This window comes from Trematomus bernacchii, unplaced genomic scaffold, assembly GCF_902827165.1.
Source record: "Trematomus bernacchii unplaced genomic scaffold, fTreBer1.1, whole genome shotgun sequence".
NCBI lineage: Eukaryota > Metazoa > Chordata > Actinopteri > Perciformes > Nototheniidae > Trematomus > Trematomus bernacchii.
The window spans coordinates 462,259-481,804 of record NW_022987698.1 but is presented as its reverse complement, the minus strand read 5'-3'; the positions used below and the strand labels follow the sequence as shown (position 1 = coordinate 481,804).

The 19,546-nt window shown below is 39.3% G+C and overlaps 2 protein-coding genes across 3 annotated transcripts in view; both read left to right on the top strand.

Annotated features, from left to right (window-relative positions):
- The first annotated feature begins 5,181 nt into the window (after positions 1 to 5,181).
- Positions 5,182 to 10,077, top strand: park7 (parkinson protein 7). Its single transcript, XM_034139564.1, has 6 exons — positions 5,182 to 5,394; positions 5,983 to 6,084; positions 6,474 to 6,533; positions 7,871 to 7,940; positions 9,128 to 9,214; positions 9,570 to 10,077. The coding sequence occupies exons 1-6, from the start codon at positions 5,305 to 5,307 to the stop codon at positions 9,728 to 9,730; spliced, it is 570 nt and encodes a 189-aa protein (XP_033995455.1). The 5' UTR covers positions 5,182 to 5,304; the 3' UTR covers positions 9,731 to 10,077.
- A 278-nt stretch (positions 10,078 to 10,355) lies between these two features.
- Positions 10,356 to 19,546, top strand: part of kcnab2a (potassium voltage-gated channel, shaker-related subfamily, beta member 2 a) — a 79,698-nt gene continuing 70,507 nt past the window's right edge. For both annotated transcript variants that reach the window (XM_034138883.1, XM_034138881.1), the window contains exon 1: positions 10,356 to 10,418. The gene's annotated coding sequence lies outside the window, so the exon portion shown is untranslated. The remainder of the gene's footprint in view (positions 10,419 to 19,546) is intronic.

Below are 19,546 nucleotides of genomic sequence, written 5' to 3'. Positions count from 1 at the left end.
GATATTTTACCATCGGTTTTTGGAGTGGCTCCGGTACGTTGTTCAAAGAATGAAACATACTGGTGCCATCAATTCAGAGGCCTGAGCAAGAAAGATCCTGAACAGAATCTGAATTTATTGCTAAATTAGTTTCACCATGAATTATGCTGAGTTGCAAACAAATAATACCCCATAGGAATAAACTACTATAATCAAAATATGATACAGTAAACAGTATTTGAGAGAATTTTCTTTCTTAAAGAGAAATGTTCTTTCCATTCTGTCATTTTTTTAAACAATGGTAATTTTTTTTCTTTCAATCTTTACATTTTTAAAACAATTTTACAATATTTGTATTCAGTGTACTTTCATTGTGGGTATAGCGACTATTAAAGGGACAACCATTTTTTTTATTGTGCCTCTCTGACATACTGAAACCATTCAGAACCCAGGGCTTCTCCTATAATGAAGTGTGAATGAACATGTAAACTTAGCCATGTATTAACAGAACTTGGCCTGTCTTCTGCACGCAGCAGTTTATGCTGCTGTGTGAATCCTGGTTGGCGTGACAGAGGTAAAAGGCAAACAGCTTGAAGAGTGAAGAGGACCCAAAACAGACAGGCGAGAACAGACCATACTGTTTTGCAGAGGTTTGCAGTTTAAAAGGGAGAAAGGAACATTAATAGCCACCATATGTCTGCATATTCTGGGGTCTCCAGTGTAAATGTCATTACCCAAAGCACAAAGTGGACCATCTAAAAGACGTGTGTAACGTGGCCTGAGACAGCTACCGTGTGAAAAGAAGGCCGTAATGTGTGAGAGCCATGGCCTGATCTGTCACGCTGGGGTTTTTAAGGAAAAACGGGGGTAGCAGCTGTTTGGTTCACCTGTCCTGTCCTGTACGCGGCTTTCCATCAAACCAGAGGCTACTGTCCTCCCAGGCCTGCACCCACAGACATGTTCCTCCACAGTTATCTCATATGTAACACTCCTATCTAATGTGACGACATTTACAAGACCCCAGCCCCTCTGTTTATCAGACTTGTACAATTATATGGTGTTCATTTTATACAAGCACAGTGGTTATAGTGGGAGAGATATCCATACACTAACTATACAGCCTTTAACCTGCCTGCTTTGTATCAAACGATGTTTTCCACTGGATGGTGAGTGGGATAAATCAACACAAAGAGACACATGTTGCTGTGTAGGCTAAACTACATCATCATAGGTTTATAATGGTAATTTTAAAATGCCTACGGGTCAAAGAGTTGGAACTTCTTTGTCTGAGTTCACTGTGGCAAAGTATTTAGCAAAAGATATGCACAGCACGAGTATGTGATTGAATTAAATGTAACTGTTTGCACATATGTTCCCTTGTTTAAGGGGGAAAGTTACTACAGCAATGCTTAAGCTGTGGATTATCTGTCTGCGTCCTCTGCCTCTTTAGCATCAACATGAATTCACCCACTCAGAGTCTATCACACATCCACAGAGCTCCCTGAGAGAGAGCAGACCTTAGGGAAGCCTGAGCAGGGGGGGACCTCGACAGAGCCGAGTGGAGCTGAGCAGGGTTGCGTTTGAGCCCATGGGCATGGCCCTCTCACTCTCTGGCAACCACTTTGTTAGGCACACAACACTAATCCTCCTTGTGTCTTTATTGCCCTCTATGTAGAGGAGCAGGCCGGGGCTGGGGCTGGGGGGGGAAGCACCGCTGCAGGGCCAGTATCATCAGCATTCCTGTTTGAAGATAGGCCACGCTGTACGGCATTAAAAGGTCTAATAGAGGCAAGCTGAGAGCAAAACAGACTGATACTCATTGAGACAGAGAGGGAGAATAAAGAAAAAGGAGACTCACTTTTGCTCCCCCGAAAAATAGCATGGGTGGGGGCATAAATTGTGGATAGGCAGATTATTGCATCCAGAAATGACTGCGAGGCAATTCTCGTTTCTGATGTTAAACATTCTCAATAATCTAAAGAACACATTAATGTGCTGCTTTAATTTGTAATACTGCCTCTGTAGCTGTAAACCATTTGTCATGCGTTGAATTTATATGAATCTCATCTTAATAACTCTAAAGCATTTAGCACAAATTGTTGGATGGATGTTTAGACATTCACACACATTTTTTTTATCAGTTTATCTGATAATTAAGCACATTTGAATTATTGATGATTTGACAAAGAGGCCTTTGTTTTAGCCTGACAAAGTCAACTTTTGTTTTGTATTATTTTCTTTTTACCTTTTGAGGAGATTATTGTTGAAAACATTCTTACACACTTGGCCTTGCTTTTGAACTATCTCAACTGCATGGCGCCATCTTGTGTTTGTATGCAGCTGCTGACTTCCGAGTCGACACAGGTGCACAAAATTCAATGTCACCTTATTCTCCCAGATCTCTTCACTGTCCCCCAGCTGTCACCTGAGCGCTTGGCAGCATAAAGTAATGGCATCAAGATGCAATCAAGATTATATGCTTGTCACTCACTTCGTGCACTCAGTGGCTTACAATGTGTGAAACAGACACAAGATAAAGCCTGTGCACAGATGGGGAGATAAAATGCTTCTAAATATTCATCAGTTTTCAGTCTGCAGAAATGTAAGCCCTGAATGCTGCTATTAGATCACTGGGAAAGAGTTACTGGGTTGGACCAAAATGAGTTGAAATGTAACAATGCAAAGAATAACTTAAGAAAAGCATCTGTAAAATGTAATCTCTCACTGTAGAAGCACATTTTCTGTAACCACTTTTGAATTTTATGGCACTCTTCCTTACTGGGGATCTGAAACAGGGTTTGCAGCTGTATATCTCAACTGAACAGGGCTTCTGCTTGTAAGCTATATCCATATTAGCAGTTTATTTCCATGTTTACACCGTTTCATATTCTTTGCAATAGTAACAGGATTACTTTGTGACAAACAGTAACTTGTGGAATTCCCTCATTTCAGTTTGAGGATTTTATTTTTTTCCTCTGTCCCCGTCTTGTAAAACATGAAGAAATGTTTCTGTATTCTCGTCTCCTTGGAGGTTCTGGAAGCCCTTCAGGTTTTAGAGCAGACCTCTGCGAAGGGCCAGATAAAGTAGAGCAAGGCCTGGTGGCACAGCATGAGGGGGCACGAGAGAAATAATAATACGCAAAGGAATCCGCTGATTTGCACCCTTTTACTCAAAAGGCCAATCTCAAGTATCCCAAGAAGAACATACAAGCTATTGTATATTGCATCACATCTACAATATACACTAGATTTTTCTTCTATTTCTGCTTCTGCAGTTAACCATTTTACAAAACAGGATGCAGTTTTTCATCCTATAAACGATATGTTTGGCACTCATTATTTTTTTTCCTATTGTAAACGACTATGAAACTAAGAAAACATACTGTAAGTGCTAGCTTGTTTCCTGATATCCTCCTTATATCTAAGCCATCCAGTTGAAAACTTTTTTCAACCAATATGTGTAGTTTAATTTAAAGAAAGACATTTACAAAAGTAATATCCTTTACTGTAAGGGTGTGGCACTGTGTATTTTGGTAAATGTTACATATACAGTGCATTTGTTTGGTACTATGTTCAACCGTGGATTCATATGGGCCATAATGAGTATGTGCTCATGTTTATTGTAATTAATAAATCGAGTGCAACAATGTGGCTCATGTGTTTTATTTGGACAACAATGGTCATCTATCACACAAAGGAATAATTTGTATCAGGCACAAATAACTTGTTTTTCAATTATAAATGGTAATTGTTATATATTAAAGTGCCCGTCCTATTCATATTCTTCAATTTCCAGGCATAGTTTTAAATGTTTTGTATTTTATAAACATCTTGGAATTAAAGTTAGTTAAAGCCCTGTGAAAATAGCTATATTTCTAATTTGTCAGATGTTTTTTTTTCAGTGTCTTAAACGTGTCATCCTTACTGCTGCAACTTTAACATATATTTCCACAGTGTGATCCTGCACTTTATGATTAAATGCTGAAAGGAATTAGTAAATGTACATAAGTGAATTAATGTATGGAAATTAGCTTGAGTGCCACCGCGGGTCTGGTTCAGTTGATCCCCAGCTGCATATGTTGGTAATCACCGCTGCCTCTTGATTCACTCACAGGCACGCAACAAACAACCTGCTGCCAGCACCCCCTACGCTTTTGTCTAATCTGCCGTTTCACTGGGCTCTAGTTTGTCGCACAAATATGAAAGTGAATCTTGCAGCAGAATGCACAGAGGCACATTAACTAGGATGGGTGCCACTGCCTACACACTAAAGCCCCAGTCATTAAGTCTGGGATTTACACTGGAATATGATTCCCCAACTGTCTTAAGAGTTTGGTGCAGAAGTTCTCAGACAGATCTTGAAGAACTTGGTGAACTCAATGACCTGCAGCCTGGTGTTGTTTTAAAAAACAGATTAATTATAGCTCTTTGGATTGCACTTTGCAGCTGATGATAAGCCTGTGATTAACTGGCATTAACTGGTACATGGATCTCCTACAAAAATAAGAAATACATATTTTGTGGTTTTGTCAACATTTTGTAGAAGTAACATTGTTGTTCTGGATTTAAGACAGTGGTGAATATGACTGTTCTATGTAAACCTCTTTTTCAAGTTCCTTTGACATCCCCTCTACAATAGTTGGCCAATACCTCCACCTGCTGGAAGAAAGCATGTAGTGTTTGGTAGTAAAGGCCATTACAAGCACCTTGCTTTGATGCTTGATTGTAGCTGAACTATCACTGGCAAGACAACCTTTTGTGTAAAGTTGTATATGTCAAAATAATCATATTTTTGTATCTTATTTTATCTTATCTCAGTGGAATTAATGGCTGCTCCATATCACAGTTAGTAAAATCTTTCTCCTGGTACTTTATATGTGCATGATCCATAATAATACTGAAGGTAAATAGTTTTGTGTCTCTTGCTTACGTTTTAAGGCACATTTTTACGACACAAAATAAGACCATTCTTCTACTTGATTGTGTACAAATAAGCATCGTCCCCTGAGAGTGTCTACTCAATTAGTTAACACATATTAGTTGGTGTTGTTTGTCAGTGTGAGTCCAGTATTTGAGATGCAAAGGTGAGGATGACAACTTTCAGGAAAAAAACCCATCAAAGAAGAAGTGTATGGCGTACAGGACAGTTTATTTTAAATATCGCGTTGTACATGGAGCACCGTCTGTGAAAGAGGGATAGAGGGCGCAGTCTGGCAACCCTGCTCCTGTCAAAACCTCTGCTGAGCATGCTAGTTGCTGCTGGAAGTTTCAGCTGAACTAAGTTAGCGTCTCTGCTCCTGAAAGTAGCATTACTGCGAGCTAACCATGGCAGGAAAGAAGGCGTTAGTGATCCTGTCTAAAGGTGCAGAGGAGATGGAGACTGTCATTCCTGTGGACATCATGCGTAGAGCTGGGGTTTGTTGACTTGTTGTATGCTAGCAGTTAGCTTGCTAGCTAGGTAGCTTATAATAATAATAATGCTACAGGCAACATACCTTGCTTGGTTTATAGTAATGCAACCCCTTCAGTCAGTGCACTACACTATCACGATTTTATTAGGCTATTTTATTTTGCATAAGTGCCATGTTAAGTCCTACTGCTATTACTGTATTAATGATCAGAAAACACAGTGTTGAGCATTTATCTCATTTGTAGGTTAAATAGTGTTGTTAACAGTTTTGACAGCCTTTACAATTAGTGCAGACCATGGACAGGGCCAGAGCTTTATATATACTGCCAATGGTGCAGACTGAGGGCAAGTTAAATGTCAAACTTTTTGCACTCCTCGGCCATTTGATAGCCTTCAAAATAAAAGTCTCCATCAACCATAAACAGACAGGAGGCCAAGTTGGGCCTTTTAGAAGTACTCAGATCTTTAAAAGGTTGAGTTACCTCAAAATTGAACTGAAGTACACGACTTGGGTGAAAGCATTAAGTAACATTTCACACATAGTGACTTTATGCTAATGATATCGTTTTTATTTTGCCTAACCAAACGTGCAGATTGCAGTGACTGTTGCGGGCCTGACGGGCAAAGAGCCAGTACAGTGCAGCAGAAACGTCATCATCTGTCCTGATGCCAGTCTGGAGGAGGCCATCGCACAGGTTGGGCTCAGCTTCTATCTACTAACACTACATTACATGCTTCACTTTATTATATTTTGTATTTTTCAGTTTGATCAGCTCCATTAATCAAAACATGATAAAAATATCCTTTTGAACTAACAGTATTAAGCATTATCATAAAACAATATCTTCATTTTTAAATCTAATGTATGTATTTTCTTTTTTTTTTTACTGTCAATTTGTTTAATTAATGTTTGTATGCTTTGATATTTTCCATTGTCTGTACTATGTCTATTTTTATGCGCCAAACACCAAGGAAAATTCATTGTAGGGGAAAACATACACAAATCCTTTTTTGCATTCTGAATAGTGTTCGACAATATCAAGCCATTACAGTTCATCTATATCATTGATGGTTTGTCTCTCAGGGTCCGTACGATGTGGTGCTACTGCCAGGAGGAATGCCAGGGGCTCAGAATCTGGCTGAGGTGAGAAACACTCAGACTGCCTTTAGATCCAACAGTCTCTACATGTTTTGATCTGCTAAGGTAACAATCACATTTAGGGTTTTTCCACGGCCCGGTTCAGCCCATTGGTAGCCCAATGGTTGTCCCTTTTTTGTCATAAGGTAAAGTTGAGTTGAATTAAGAGTTCAAGAACAATTGCCCTGAACTTTCACATATAAACTAACATTTAAAATATTCAACACATTCACTCACCTGCCTCTATGAAGGTCTGTGTGGTTGTGGTATGATCAGATTTGATTGGCAACAACATACGGAAAACAACACCAAATATTGACAGATTCTGATTCCGATTTCGATAAATTCCAATTGGGAGAATGTGACAACACCATGTGGGACCCCATTCGTTAATATAATAAGATGATTAGTTGTTTTGAAGGTCTTACTAACATAAAATAACACTTGCTTCGTGTTACCTCACTTAAGTTAAGATGTGGTTTAAATATCCTTTCCGGTAACTGCACCTATACAGTAAAAACCTTTTTTAAAGTTTGTGAACCACTAAATAGCCCAGTTTCTATAAGTTCCTGCAAACACTAAGTGAGGTGTCCAAAACTAAGACTGTCACCATCATTTACATTTAAGTATAGAGTTACTGCTTCATGGACTGTTTTTGATGTCAATGGTTGTACATTCAGTTTTAGAATCTTTAAAGGTGGGGTAGGTAAGTTTGAGAAACCGGCTCGAGATCGCTAGAATTTGAAAATACACAACCGGAGAAAATCTGCCACTTCCTTACAGAGCCCCTCCTCCAACACACACGAACGCGCACATGACCAATGAGGGCACAAGATAAGTTTGTGCCTCGATGGAAGGCTGACAGGCAGGTAGGCCATCCAGTTATTTTAGCCGGGCCGGATTACTGCTTCCACAGATTAAATGTTTTTATGGATTTTTTGTCAAAGCACTTGAGATATTCATTGCTATCGGGATTTGTTATGGAATATAACAAAAAGTGTATCTCGAGCCGGTTTCTCAAACTTACCTACCCCACCTTTAACATATTGATAATATACTAACTCTAATAACTTATAATAATAATAATAATTTTCAGAAACTAAAACCTATAAAAGTCAGCAATTTCATCAAATGATTTGGATAGATTTGAATGTTTAATACATCTGTAGTTGTATTTAAAACAGATTTTTTAAACAATAAAAAAGTTTATTTTTGTACTGTATGTGTTAACATTTTATCATTGCCAGTTTGTTTGAATGATTGTATCATAGTCAGCAAATAAACTGCAATCACATGGCATGCAAATAACTTCATGTGCATCTGTTTTCCATGCTGTCCTGCAGTCTCCTGCTGTGAAGGAGGTGCTAAAGGAACAAGATGGCAGAAAGGGTCTGATCGCTGCCATCTGTGCAGGTACAGTTTGTGAAAACAAATCCTAATTATTACACAGCACAAAGCTCAAGTACTGATGCCTTTTATGGGTTAAAGTTTAAATTCGACATGATCCCCAATGCAAAACTCATGTTGCTGGCAAATAGAATTACATTCTTAGACAAACATTGTTTCAGTTTTTATATCTACATGGTGGTTTTCGGGTATCTTTCATTCACCAGATGTGCCCTTGAAAGAGTTTATCACTGTATTACATGTACAGTTAACGGATGACATGCTTCATTAATTGATGGCCTTTTTGAACGGAAGGTTGAGAGTTTGATTAATAACTGTCCCTGACGGAACCCAAAAGCCCTGACATTGTATTTGACAGTCTCGGTATGCAGACAAAGGACACTGGAAGGACATATTGAATAAGGACGGGGACCAATGCGGCAAAGTGGATTGAAGGGTGTCCTAGAAAATGAGTGAAATCCTCACAGGAATATACAGTTTAATGAACCTGCCAGCAAGAGGGACAGTTGCAAGACTTATTATTCTGAACTTATATTTGTTACATGCATGTTCACAAAACATAATCATATTATTTTATATAGTTTCATCAGATAATAGAAAGATGGCTATTATCTTAAATCTCTCTACGTCTGCCTCGCTGTCTGACTCTGGTTCTCAGAAGGTCTCTCTCTCCCAGACTGGCGTCCTCTGGGTGGGGACTTTTTTGTAACAGGAGTAAGCTATGGCTTTACCTGGCATCCTGCTGTTCAGCCAGGGGAAAATGTAATGTTTAGACTGCATGGGAAGGCAGCCAAGGAGCACAATCAATAACTTTCTATTTATTAACAGTTTTTGGATGAGCTCACTGCAGTGGTAGGACGTTGCCAAAGGTAATGCAGCAGCAGTCAATGTCTTCAGCCTCTCCTTTTTTCTCTCATTTCAATATGCTGCAGAATCTTTGGCGAGGCTGAAACTGTAGGTTTAATGAGTTTATTCTTAGAAACAATGGCACAGTTGAGGACACTTTTTTAGGACATAATGTTCTGACTGCAATGCCTTATGTTAAGTGCTGCATTTTCTGTATTTGGATTTTTTGTGATTCAATGATTCAGTGTATTTATTTTTAACTGCATAAAATAGTAGTAAGCAAAATAAGTGTCAACGTATCACAGGAAGCAGTTGAAATAACCTAAAACATCTTTGCCCTTCTGTAGGTCCCACTGCTCTTCTGGCACATGGCATTGGCTACGGCAGCACAGTCACCACACATCCTGCCATGAAGGAGAAGATGATGGCTGGAGGTAAAAATCAAACACTTCATGCAAACAAACATGTGGAAAAATGTGTTTAATGTACAGCTAGTGGCTCAAACATTTGCAGCTCTAACTCACTAAAGGAGGAATTGCAATTATTTGTAAAGGGCAGCAGATGGTGCTGTATTAGTTATTTTTCAACTATAGAACATCATGTCAGAGCACACCACACGGGTGAAGGCAGATGCATGAATTTGACAGAACATACTAGAATTGGGTCAGTTCAAATTGTGATAGATTATCTCTACGTAAGTGCTTACTACAGTGGGATGGCTATCAGTCTGTAGACGAAAGCTCTTATGTTGTGATTATTCTTATGGTATTGCTCTTTGTCTTTTTTTAGACCACTATAAATATTCAGAGGCTCGAGTACAGAAGGATGGACATTACATCACCAGCCGTGGGCCAGGAACCAGTTTCGAGTTTGCCCTGACGATTGTAGAGGAACTTTTGGGGGCTGAGGTTGCAGCTCAAGTCAAGGCTCCTCTTGTTATGAAAGACTGACTGTAGCCATGTACACTTGCATCCTGCAAGCAAGCAGCACTGCCCACTACAGAAGTATTTCACTACTGAGACAGCTAATCCAATGTAGCTGGCACAAAGTCAAAGTCACTAGTGACAAATCATGCTCCCTTAGGGACAAAAGGATGTTTCTGTTCTGACAGGTTATTGTCTTTCTCTGTCTTTCATGGTTGGCAATGAAAGGCATCCATTTGTTATTTAACAAATAAATAGCCTACCCCACAGCTGGAATCACAGCTTAAAACATATATTACATTTGCCCTCTAATTTATCATTATTTTGACTACTTTTATTGTTTCCCTTTACATTAAAAACATCAATGTGACAAACATGGGTCTGTCTTATTTGCGGTAGGCTATATTAATACTGGAGGTCACTGCGTCTCTTGTTTTCACATGTCTGCAGTTGTTGACACCTAAATATAGGCTGCATCATAATGTATTGTGAGAGCAGCACTGCTCAAAACGCGGGAAGCCGAATCCAAATAGATTGGCAGGTGGTCTGGCCAATGAGAACCCAGGGACCGTCTGCAGTTTTATTCTAACTGAGCAATGGCCTCGCGCCCGCAGCCAGCAGGGCGGGGCTACGTTGTAGCGCGTGGTAGTCAGCCAGAGCAACACAATCCACAGAGGGTCTCCAGTCAAAAAGGAAGAGACGGATTTCGGCAAAGGTAAGAACATTTGCTGCCGCTGTATGGATTATGTATACTTTGACAACACTAACGTTCTTACGAAACGGGTTTACTAGCACTTAATAGCACTTATGTCTGCTAATGTATATTTGCAAAGCGATTTTACGCAACGTTAATCACGGTAACTAGCTACCAAGGGTGTCAAAATGAACATTGTAACGTTGTCGGCAGTTAATAACACAACAACAACCCAGGCACACGTTGCCATTAAAGGAGCAGGTGTTTGTGATTAGGAGTCATTTTGTATTATACGTGATTAGCGTACTAAGTGTTCTGAATGATGAGCTTCAAGTTCGCTGCAATCCATGGCAAAATGTATTGACATTAGGTCTCAATTCTCCCGGGTGGAGTAACGTTTGCCTGAGGTAACGTTCACTAATCACACATTATTAGAATTCAAATACGTTCAGGTTAAGCACTGCTAAGGAAAGTCCGAGAAACGCGGCGTTCCGCAGATGTGACCCGACATGGAGACGTCAGGTCCAGAAGCTCTCCATCCTCAGCAGCAGTCAGGCTGTGCTGCATGCACACACTGAAGCTAACACAGTGCGGCAGAGCCAGGTTAATTCCTCCATCAGTCCGTTGTCAAACAAAACTAACTAAATAATACAACAAGAAAGAATTTGCCTGCATACATTGTGTTAAAAAGAGCCCCATTACAATCTCATAATGTTGAATTTATTGCCACGTTACAAAAGCTGTCATTATTTTGATGACCTCTCATAATAGACAGTCGTGTTTCTCATTGATCTAAACGGGACAGATCATTGGGACACCTTCATTAGCATGCGGCCCGTCAAGGTTATGCGATAATGTGCGTTTTCAGCACTTAAAACAGGAAGTACCAGAGGTGTTACCATCACCCCTTCCACTTTACAGAAAGGAAACGCATTACAAGTTCATTTCTGGTTTTGACTGCGTTTTCAATTGCTGGGAAACCGCCTCTTAGTCATCCTTAGCAAAACATGCAGTACCACAGCAAGGCAGGGGTCATCTAAATAAAAAGGCACTTAAATTGCTTTTTCACCCACCATTGTACAACCAAGTGAGCCAAAAAAAGACAGCCAGGTTCTGTTTCCATTACTGTGCACCAAGAGAGCATTGTTTACTGTCCAAATCGCATTGCATCAAAACCCACATTTTCTAAATCAATCAATCAATGTGTGCCTGTATATGACTGTTATCTCTGGGCACTCTTTGAAAAGCTTTAGGCTAGTTGTTAGCCCTCTTCAAAATGTTAGACAGGGCTATGCTTGTCATGTTGTGGCAACATCACTACATTGTTTGCCTGAGCTTATTTTTAATTTCTGTAGAACTAATTGTTTCCATTCCCTGAAAGACAAACATCAATACAGTGTAAATAGTGTCCTGATGACATGTTTAATAGCACAGGCTCATTAATGCCTTTTAATGTTTTTCAGTCAGATATTTCTGGAACGCTAACATTTTGCGCTGTTGCACATAACATGTTAGAATGATTCTGCTTGAGCAGCTGTACAGTAAAGAGCTTGAGGCTTGACTCCCTATTTCTGGATGGGGCAGAGGAGGTAGTGGTGGGGGGGGGGCTGAAGTCACTGACTGAGTCATTGGTTTAGCTAATGATGCAATTAGAGAGCTGCACTTTGCATCTCCTGATTACATCCCCTACTTGCATCGGCCTGCAGACAATAAAGACTGAATTTGCTGCCTGAGTTGGTTTAGCAGATCACAGAAGGTACAGACAGTTGGTTAGCGATTGGGATTTCATCAAACATCAAAACAAATTGTGTCATCATCAACATATGGATAGATGTGTCGATATCTGGAATCTGAATTATAGCTCTTGGTGGTGGTAACATTTAGGGTTCACTATAAGTCAGTGATTCCTATACAGGAATAACATTTACATTTAGCAAAATTGGGCTGTAAAGTTTCCCTGGTTATTTTTTGTTATCTACCAAAGACTTCATTGGCTTAATGAAACGTAATCAAACCATCAAGTCACAACAAAACGACTACACACATTGTGAATTATTCGGTTCTATTTGAGTTTTGCTGCCTATTTTATTTAAGTAGACTACTTTTAAAACTGATCAGCAAGAGTGTGTTCTGTTTTGAGCAATCCTTTTACCCCAACTACTTACTCTAAAGTCTTTGTTGCCATGAACATGGTTTGGGAAACAGCTCTTATGGCATCTATGCAAAGTACATCTACCCTTTGTTAATTGCAATTGCATAGATGCTCTAAGACTTGTATCGAGAACATTTACAAATGCAAAGGTTAATTAGAATTACTAAGCGATGCTGTCTGAAGTTAAGGTTATCACACTCTTTTTAGGTTGTATGCTGAGGGCAGCCCTTGTAATTAGTGTTTCTAAAAACAAAACAAATTTCCTGGCTCCATATGGGAAGTCACTTTAAATTAGGGCTGTGCGATTATGGCAAAAATCATAATCACGATTATTTTGGTCAATAATTGATATCACGATTATTAAATACGATTATTCATTGACTTTAAAAAAAACATCCATTTATTGAACTTTAAAACAAATACAAATAATAATTTGAACAGTATTTTTTTAACTGTTGATTACCCTGAACGTATAATTCAACTGAAAAACCAATACAAAAATAAATGATACATTTATATTTACATTTAAATAAATAATATCAAAATAATAAATACCAATATTTTGGAGCGCACTTCCACAAGCTACTAAACATATATAAATATGATAAATAAAAATAAATTAGACTAAAATAAATTTGATCAAATATGTTGCCTAGCAACCTAGCAAAGCAAAATAATCGTTTTTTTCGATTATGTTGTTTTCGTAATTGTGGCAGGCCAAAATCGTAATTGCGATTAAAATACGATTAATTGCACAGCCCTACTTTAAATCGTATTAAATGTATAACTATAAATGTAATTTTATATGTTTGTGATACTTAACCAGATCTTTATTTTAAAGTGACCAATTACATCACATTGCTAGTCACTACTTCCTGCATTTTATTCAGTTTGTCCTCAAGTCAGGTAGGATTAGCAGATGTTAGTCTGATCTGAGGTATAAAAGAGGATCCTAAGCAGAAATAGGAAGATCATTACCTTCCTCAGCTTGTTTGTTGTGCTGTTCTGTATTTTATTGTCTGCTGTATGTTAAGGTGAGCAAATACACAGAAGTGCAGATGCTGTGCAGTCCCATGATGATCTGCTTTTCTGCAGCATCAACTGTTTGCTGTAGTTCCTCCATTCCTGTAAGAACCGGTAATCATTCATACCCTTTATGACAAGAAGAATAGATACACTTGGGATCCACACATTTTTTTTATGCCTCAATGCATTGTGTTTTCGAGTTGTCCCTCAGTACACTAGGCACCCAGCTGTCCATACATCAGGTTGTTTGTCCCTTCTTGTGAACATGATATCTTGGGAAGGCGCTTTGGGACGACAAAATTAGGAAATGAGCATAAGCGTCCTTCTGGACTCAAGGTTAAACAGATAAGAATTTGGTGAATAAAGGTCAAGGTCCATGTGACCTTGCAAAACAACATTTCTGTCCCCATCTCATATTAATGAATATGCAAATATGGTCTTTTCATAAAGAAAAGACATGGATGTAAACTGTAACTTGACTGGTTGGTTGAGGCATACAACTATGAGGTAGTAATTCTTCTTTTAAAGCTGACAACTGTATTTGCGGCGTTCCTAGTCTTCAAACATACTCCATCAGTTTTTTTGTGGGATTTTTGGGTAGAATGGATTATTATATTACAAATCAATTATTTTAAATATTTTTGCAGTGTATCTTGTTTATATTTCTATGGCGCAACCACTATCCTATATGATCTCTAGTCTTTAGAAATGACACAAGCTCAGGCCTTTCTGTTCCATGTCTTTAGATTATCTGACTGTGTATTGAGATAAATGTCTTAAAATAGCCGTAGCATGGCCTCATCACGTTCTTTTGTACTCAGTCACATCAGTGAATCCTGCTTCTTGAAACTCGACTGGGTCAGACAGGAGCTGCTTCAGGATTGTGTGGATTTTTGTGTTTCACAAGAAGTTACAGACTAATTCCTAAGAGCCTGTAATTTGGTTTACTTAATGCCTGTCGCTTGCTCTCTTCTTTCTGGTTGGCCCGGGGAGACGTAGTACTTAAAGCCTAATGGCCTTTGCCTCAGCAATACCCAAAGGACCCTGAGTCAGCTCTGTGAAAAGTTAGCTAGTTCTGTTCTCTCTTTTATGCTATGTCTTTATTATTAAACAAGAAGATTATAAATAACACAGTATAAGCAAGAATTGCAACAAAAAAAATCAAATGTAATTGTGTTATTGAAATGATACCAACTGTATCACTCAGATTTGTTTCATTACAAGTGAATGAGTGTGTGTGTTTTCATGTCTTCTAAATCAATTACAATGACAAGAACATGATAACTAACCTTTTGCAAATATAAAAGATGTTATGGTTATTAAGGGGGTAGACTTCCTATTTCAAAAAATAATTTAACCTTGAGGTAGAAGTGACACTGCGCGAAGATGCTTTTGAGGATTTACCTGCTGTATAAAAAAATAATGTATTATTAGAATTAAGAAATATTTGAGTAGAAGGACATTCTCATCTCCTGGAGTGATTTCAGACTCTTGGCAAAGTAGTGATTAACAATAAATCATGATAAAGCAGTGCTTTTAGACGCCTGCATCATCACCACCAACGATTACAGCGAACAAGTTCCATGGTCTAAGCCCTGGACTGTAGGTCTAAACACACAGAGGTGCAATTTCATTGAATTCAAAATATATCTAACTGTGTTTGTTATGATATGAGTTATTGTAAAGGCTAGTGTTAGGCAATTTGTATATGACAATGTCCACAGTGAAACATCGCAATGGACAACTGCTACTCTTATAAAGGTATTGCAATCTTTACTGATCAAAATGTCATGACATGTATTACATTTCAAATTGATTTGAATTCAATTCAAATGAAATCACAATTTTTGGCTCAATGCCCAAAACTGTCAACCATCTGCAATGAAATGTGTCCTCGTTCATTGGCCCAGCACTAGTACGGTTCTATCGATAACATTTCCTATAATATGCACCAGTTCCATTCAAACCAACTGAATGCTGATAGCAATGCAAAGCTGTTAAACTTGAAAGAACCGAAGTTGCACATTTCTGTAAGACATTGCAAGGCAATCACAGCACAACTCCTTCCTTCCCTGATTTATCTGTTGATATGGCAGACTATGCAGTATAGTGAAAACCTATACAACTAACGTAGTACTTAAACTAGTAGATCAAATCTAGTTTGATGAAACATTACTCAAAATAGAGTAGAGGGCAAGCAACAGTTAAATAATTGTTATCAAAAGCTTGGATAGCGTTAATTTCTGTGGCACTTTGATTCTTGCTGTCAGTAGATCTCTTTAATTGAAATACAGGTATGCTACATTTAACAAAGTATCTGAAATGGCTCAGGCTTTTTATAGCTCTGATACCTTCATCTGCCCCGGGATGCTGCAGGTTGGCCCGTGCCATTTCAGATAGTGTTTATTATCCTTCTGAACACACCATGACCTTGATCAGAGATTGACACACATTGTTGTGAAATTACATTTTGGTATGTTTTTGGGGCCTCATACGATATTTGTCCATAGCAACAGGAAGCTATGGGTTCACTTCAGTGGCGAGCCGTGACTTTTATACCTAGGCCCTCTGACCCCCCCACCCCCTTCCCTCGAAAAAAAAAAAAGAGTTATGTCACAGCGTATACTTCAGCGGAATATCAAAACAACGGCCCGGGGTGCAAAACGCATCAATGACCCTCTACCACACAAAATGAAATTGAAAAGGATATTGCATTATGTTTGTTACTTTCGTTGCAGTATATATATATATATATATATATATATATATATATATATATATATATATATATATGTCTTAAAGGTGTCATGCTTTTCCGGTTATTACCCGTCCCCTTGTGTGTTATGAAGGTTTTTCTGCATGTAAACGGTCTGCAGAGTCACAAACCCTCAAAGTACACCCTGTAGCGAGTAAAACTCTAACACAGAAAATACCTGTCTATGCTGCCCCAGAACGCCTCGTTGGAGATTTCTCTTTTTCTTCCTGTGTACAGTGACTCTATTTTAGTATACCTCAACAATGGAATTATGATCAGTAGTAATGGCCATGACATGGGACCTTTAAGTGTAATTTGGCATGCTTTTATTTTGAAGGCGAGTTTACAGGAAGTTGTTGTTGTTATGGAAACAAGAAAAGCTTCACAGCAGGCGGAACTTGTCATAAAGTCCACGATAATAAAGCCCACCCATTTAGAGGGAAGATATGATTGGTCAATTGTACTGTCATTTGACATTACTCTCTCGTTCAGTTACGGGCCCTCTGTGAATCAGCTCTTGTCTTCACAGCGACTCGCGGAGACGGCTCAAGGAGCTTCTTTCATTTAACCCTTCACATTCAAAGTTTTTTTTATTTATTAATGTGTTTAAATATTATTTTGTAGAATATCTTAGGCCCTCAGAGAGGGCCCTGACGGCTCGCCACTGGTTAACTTAAATGGCTTGGATGTTTCTGAATTTTGCCAGATGGTGTTGAGGAGGGCAAACACTGATGCACCTGGCATGATCGCAGGAGAAACACTGTTCCCTTATGCAGCTGTCTGGCAAAGCTCCAAAGTTTCATGCACAATATACAGTCCTTGCATTAGGCTTATGGCGCGTTTCCACTACACGGCCTCGCTCGGCCCCGCTCGGTATGGCTGGGCCTCGTTAGGACTGGCTCACTTTATGGCGCATTTCCATTACAGTTTAGGAACTGGGGCAGTATCTATAGTAACGCAGTGTAGGCGGAGCCGTGACGTGATCTTCAGAGGACCCCAGAAAAACAACACAGCCGTTAGCTGTTAGCACTCAGAGCTCACAGCTCCTCATATATGTTCAGAAACTAGACAAAAGTTAAACAAGTACACACCACAGACTGCCTGTGTCATGGTGAATACAGTCGCTGCTTTATTTATGTCTGTATAGGCCGTTGTGAGTGTGGACGGTCGGAGCATATACTGCGTTAGCTTAGCCAATCTCCATTTAGAAAACAAGCATTTTAAAAGGTTTTTCGCCTGCCGTCTGTCTGCAGACTTGACAAAGCATTAATTCATGGTTTTTACTAACCGGTATCAGTATGTTGTTACTTCGGCATCATTTTGAAACGTGTATTACAATTAAATCACGGTCAAATATGTCCATCTTGTTGTAGTTGTAGCCCCCTTGCCAGCGACGCTCTCTCTAGTTTAGCATACTCAGCCCAACTCAGCCTCGTTGTCTCTGGCCCTGGACCCACGATTTTATGAGGCCAGAAAAACTGTGAATTAGGACCCGCCGGCCGGTACTAGGCCAAGTGGAAACGCAACCAAAGACGGGCCGCTGACGTCACAGCCCTCTTAAACCGGGCTGCGCGCTGTAGTGGAAACGCGCCATTACGTACCAGAGAGCTAACCCTCCCGCCATCCAGCATAAACATAGAGTCATTTGTAGGGCATATTGGAAGGCTATGTTTGGGAGTGGGTTTAGGGTTGTGTTTGGAATTACGGAAACAGTTGTTGGTATAGTTATGTGCATTTTTTTAATACATGTTGGCCCCTTTTTACAGATGGTGAAAAATAAGTCACCTAATTAATTACAAAATAACATATTTGATAAGAGCTCTTGCCATGGCCCCATCAGACTGACTGGCAGACGCACCGCCATGTTTGGTGTCATGATTGGAGAGGAACGAGCTGTGGAGCTGTAGTCTGGCAGGAAGCAGAAGTTGGAGATGCCGTGTCTGAGCTTGAGCTCACAGAGAAAGGCCAGGGACAGTGGTGCGCAACAGTGAAGCTGTAGCTGTCCCCCTAGGCTTTGGACAAAATACACACACACACTCAAACACACGCTCAAAGGGTGAGGCAAATCCATCCATACAGATCTGAAGGAAACTGATCCAAACACCACCACACTGATAACAAACCAAAGAGAGAGAGATAACCTCTAAGAATATAATTTATTGGAAGTAGAAATTCTTTGAAATCACTTGCCACAAACTAGGCATAGACTGCAAAATGTTTCATCTTTCATTACCATCATGTAATTCAATTCAAAATCAAACAACTTTGATACAAATGTTGGCAAAAAGCCCAATCTTATTTCCAGTACGGCATGATTTGTGATAAACTATAGTGTTCTTGGCTGACAGTCTAAAAATTTAAGTTCAACCTGTCTGTGCTACACCTGTTAATTCTCTTGCCAAATCATTACTCTAAGCCAACTCATTGCTGATACTGCTACTGCAGAATATATATGTCTATATAGTCACAGACATAAGATGCAACTTGGGCTGTATTCCTCGAAAGCGAAGCAATACAAATACCCAATTTGAATGAATCTTAACCTTCCTGCACTTATCGTCAACCTTTTCAATAGCAGTAAGTGCAGTAAGGTGACATAAATCTATCCTAGTGGTTTCATAGCCAAATGATTTGTGGTAGCAATACATTTAACTGTTATAAGTAGAGATGTCCCGATCCGATCACGTGATCGGGGATCGGAGCCGATCACGTGATTTTCAAAAGATCGGAATCGGGAGAAAAAAATCGGGGATCGGAATTTTTTTTTTTTTTTTTTTTTTTTTTTTAATAAAATATTTTTCTTATTTTATTTAATGTTACAAAACAAAAATGACCATGTTCACGTCTTAAAGTCATCCTGAGGCCTTAGTTTTGGTTTAAAATTACACAACATCATGTATGTGTTGCTTCTTTTGGGCTTGTTTTCAAAGACCTGGTTGCTTATTTCTCTCAAATCTAGCAACAGAGTGGGCAGGGCGCAGTGTCTAATAGTAGCAGTAAGCTAACGAGAGGCTACGTTCAGCTGGTGACTCGGGACAGAGAAAATGTCAGGAGTTTGGAAGTATTATAAAATTGAAAGCGAAGGCAGTGTAACAGCCAGATGCAATGTTTGCAAGGCGGAGGTTCCGCGTGGTGGAAAGAACAGAGCTACGTTCAACACGACCAATCTAATACGCCACCTGAGAAACAAACACCAACAACAACACAACGAGTACA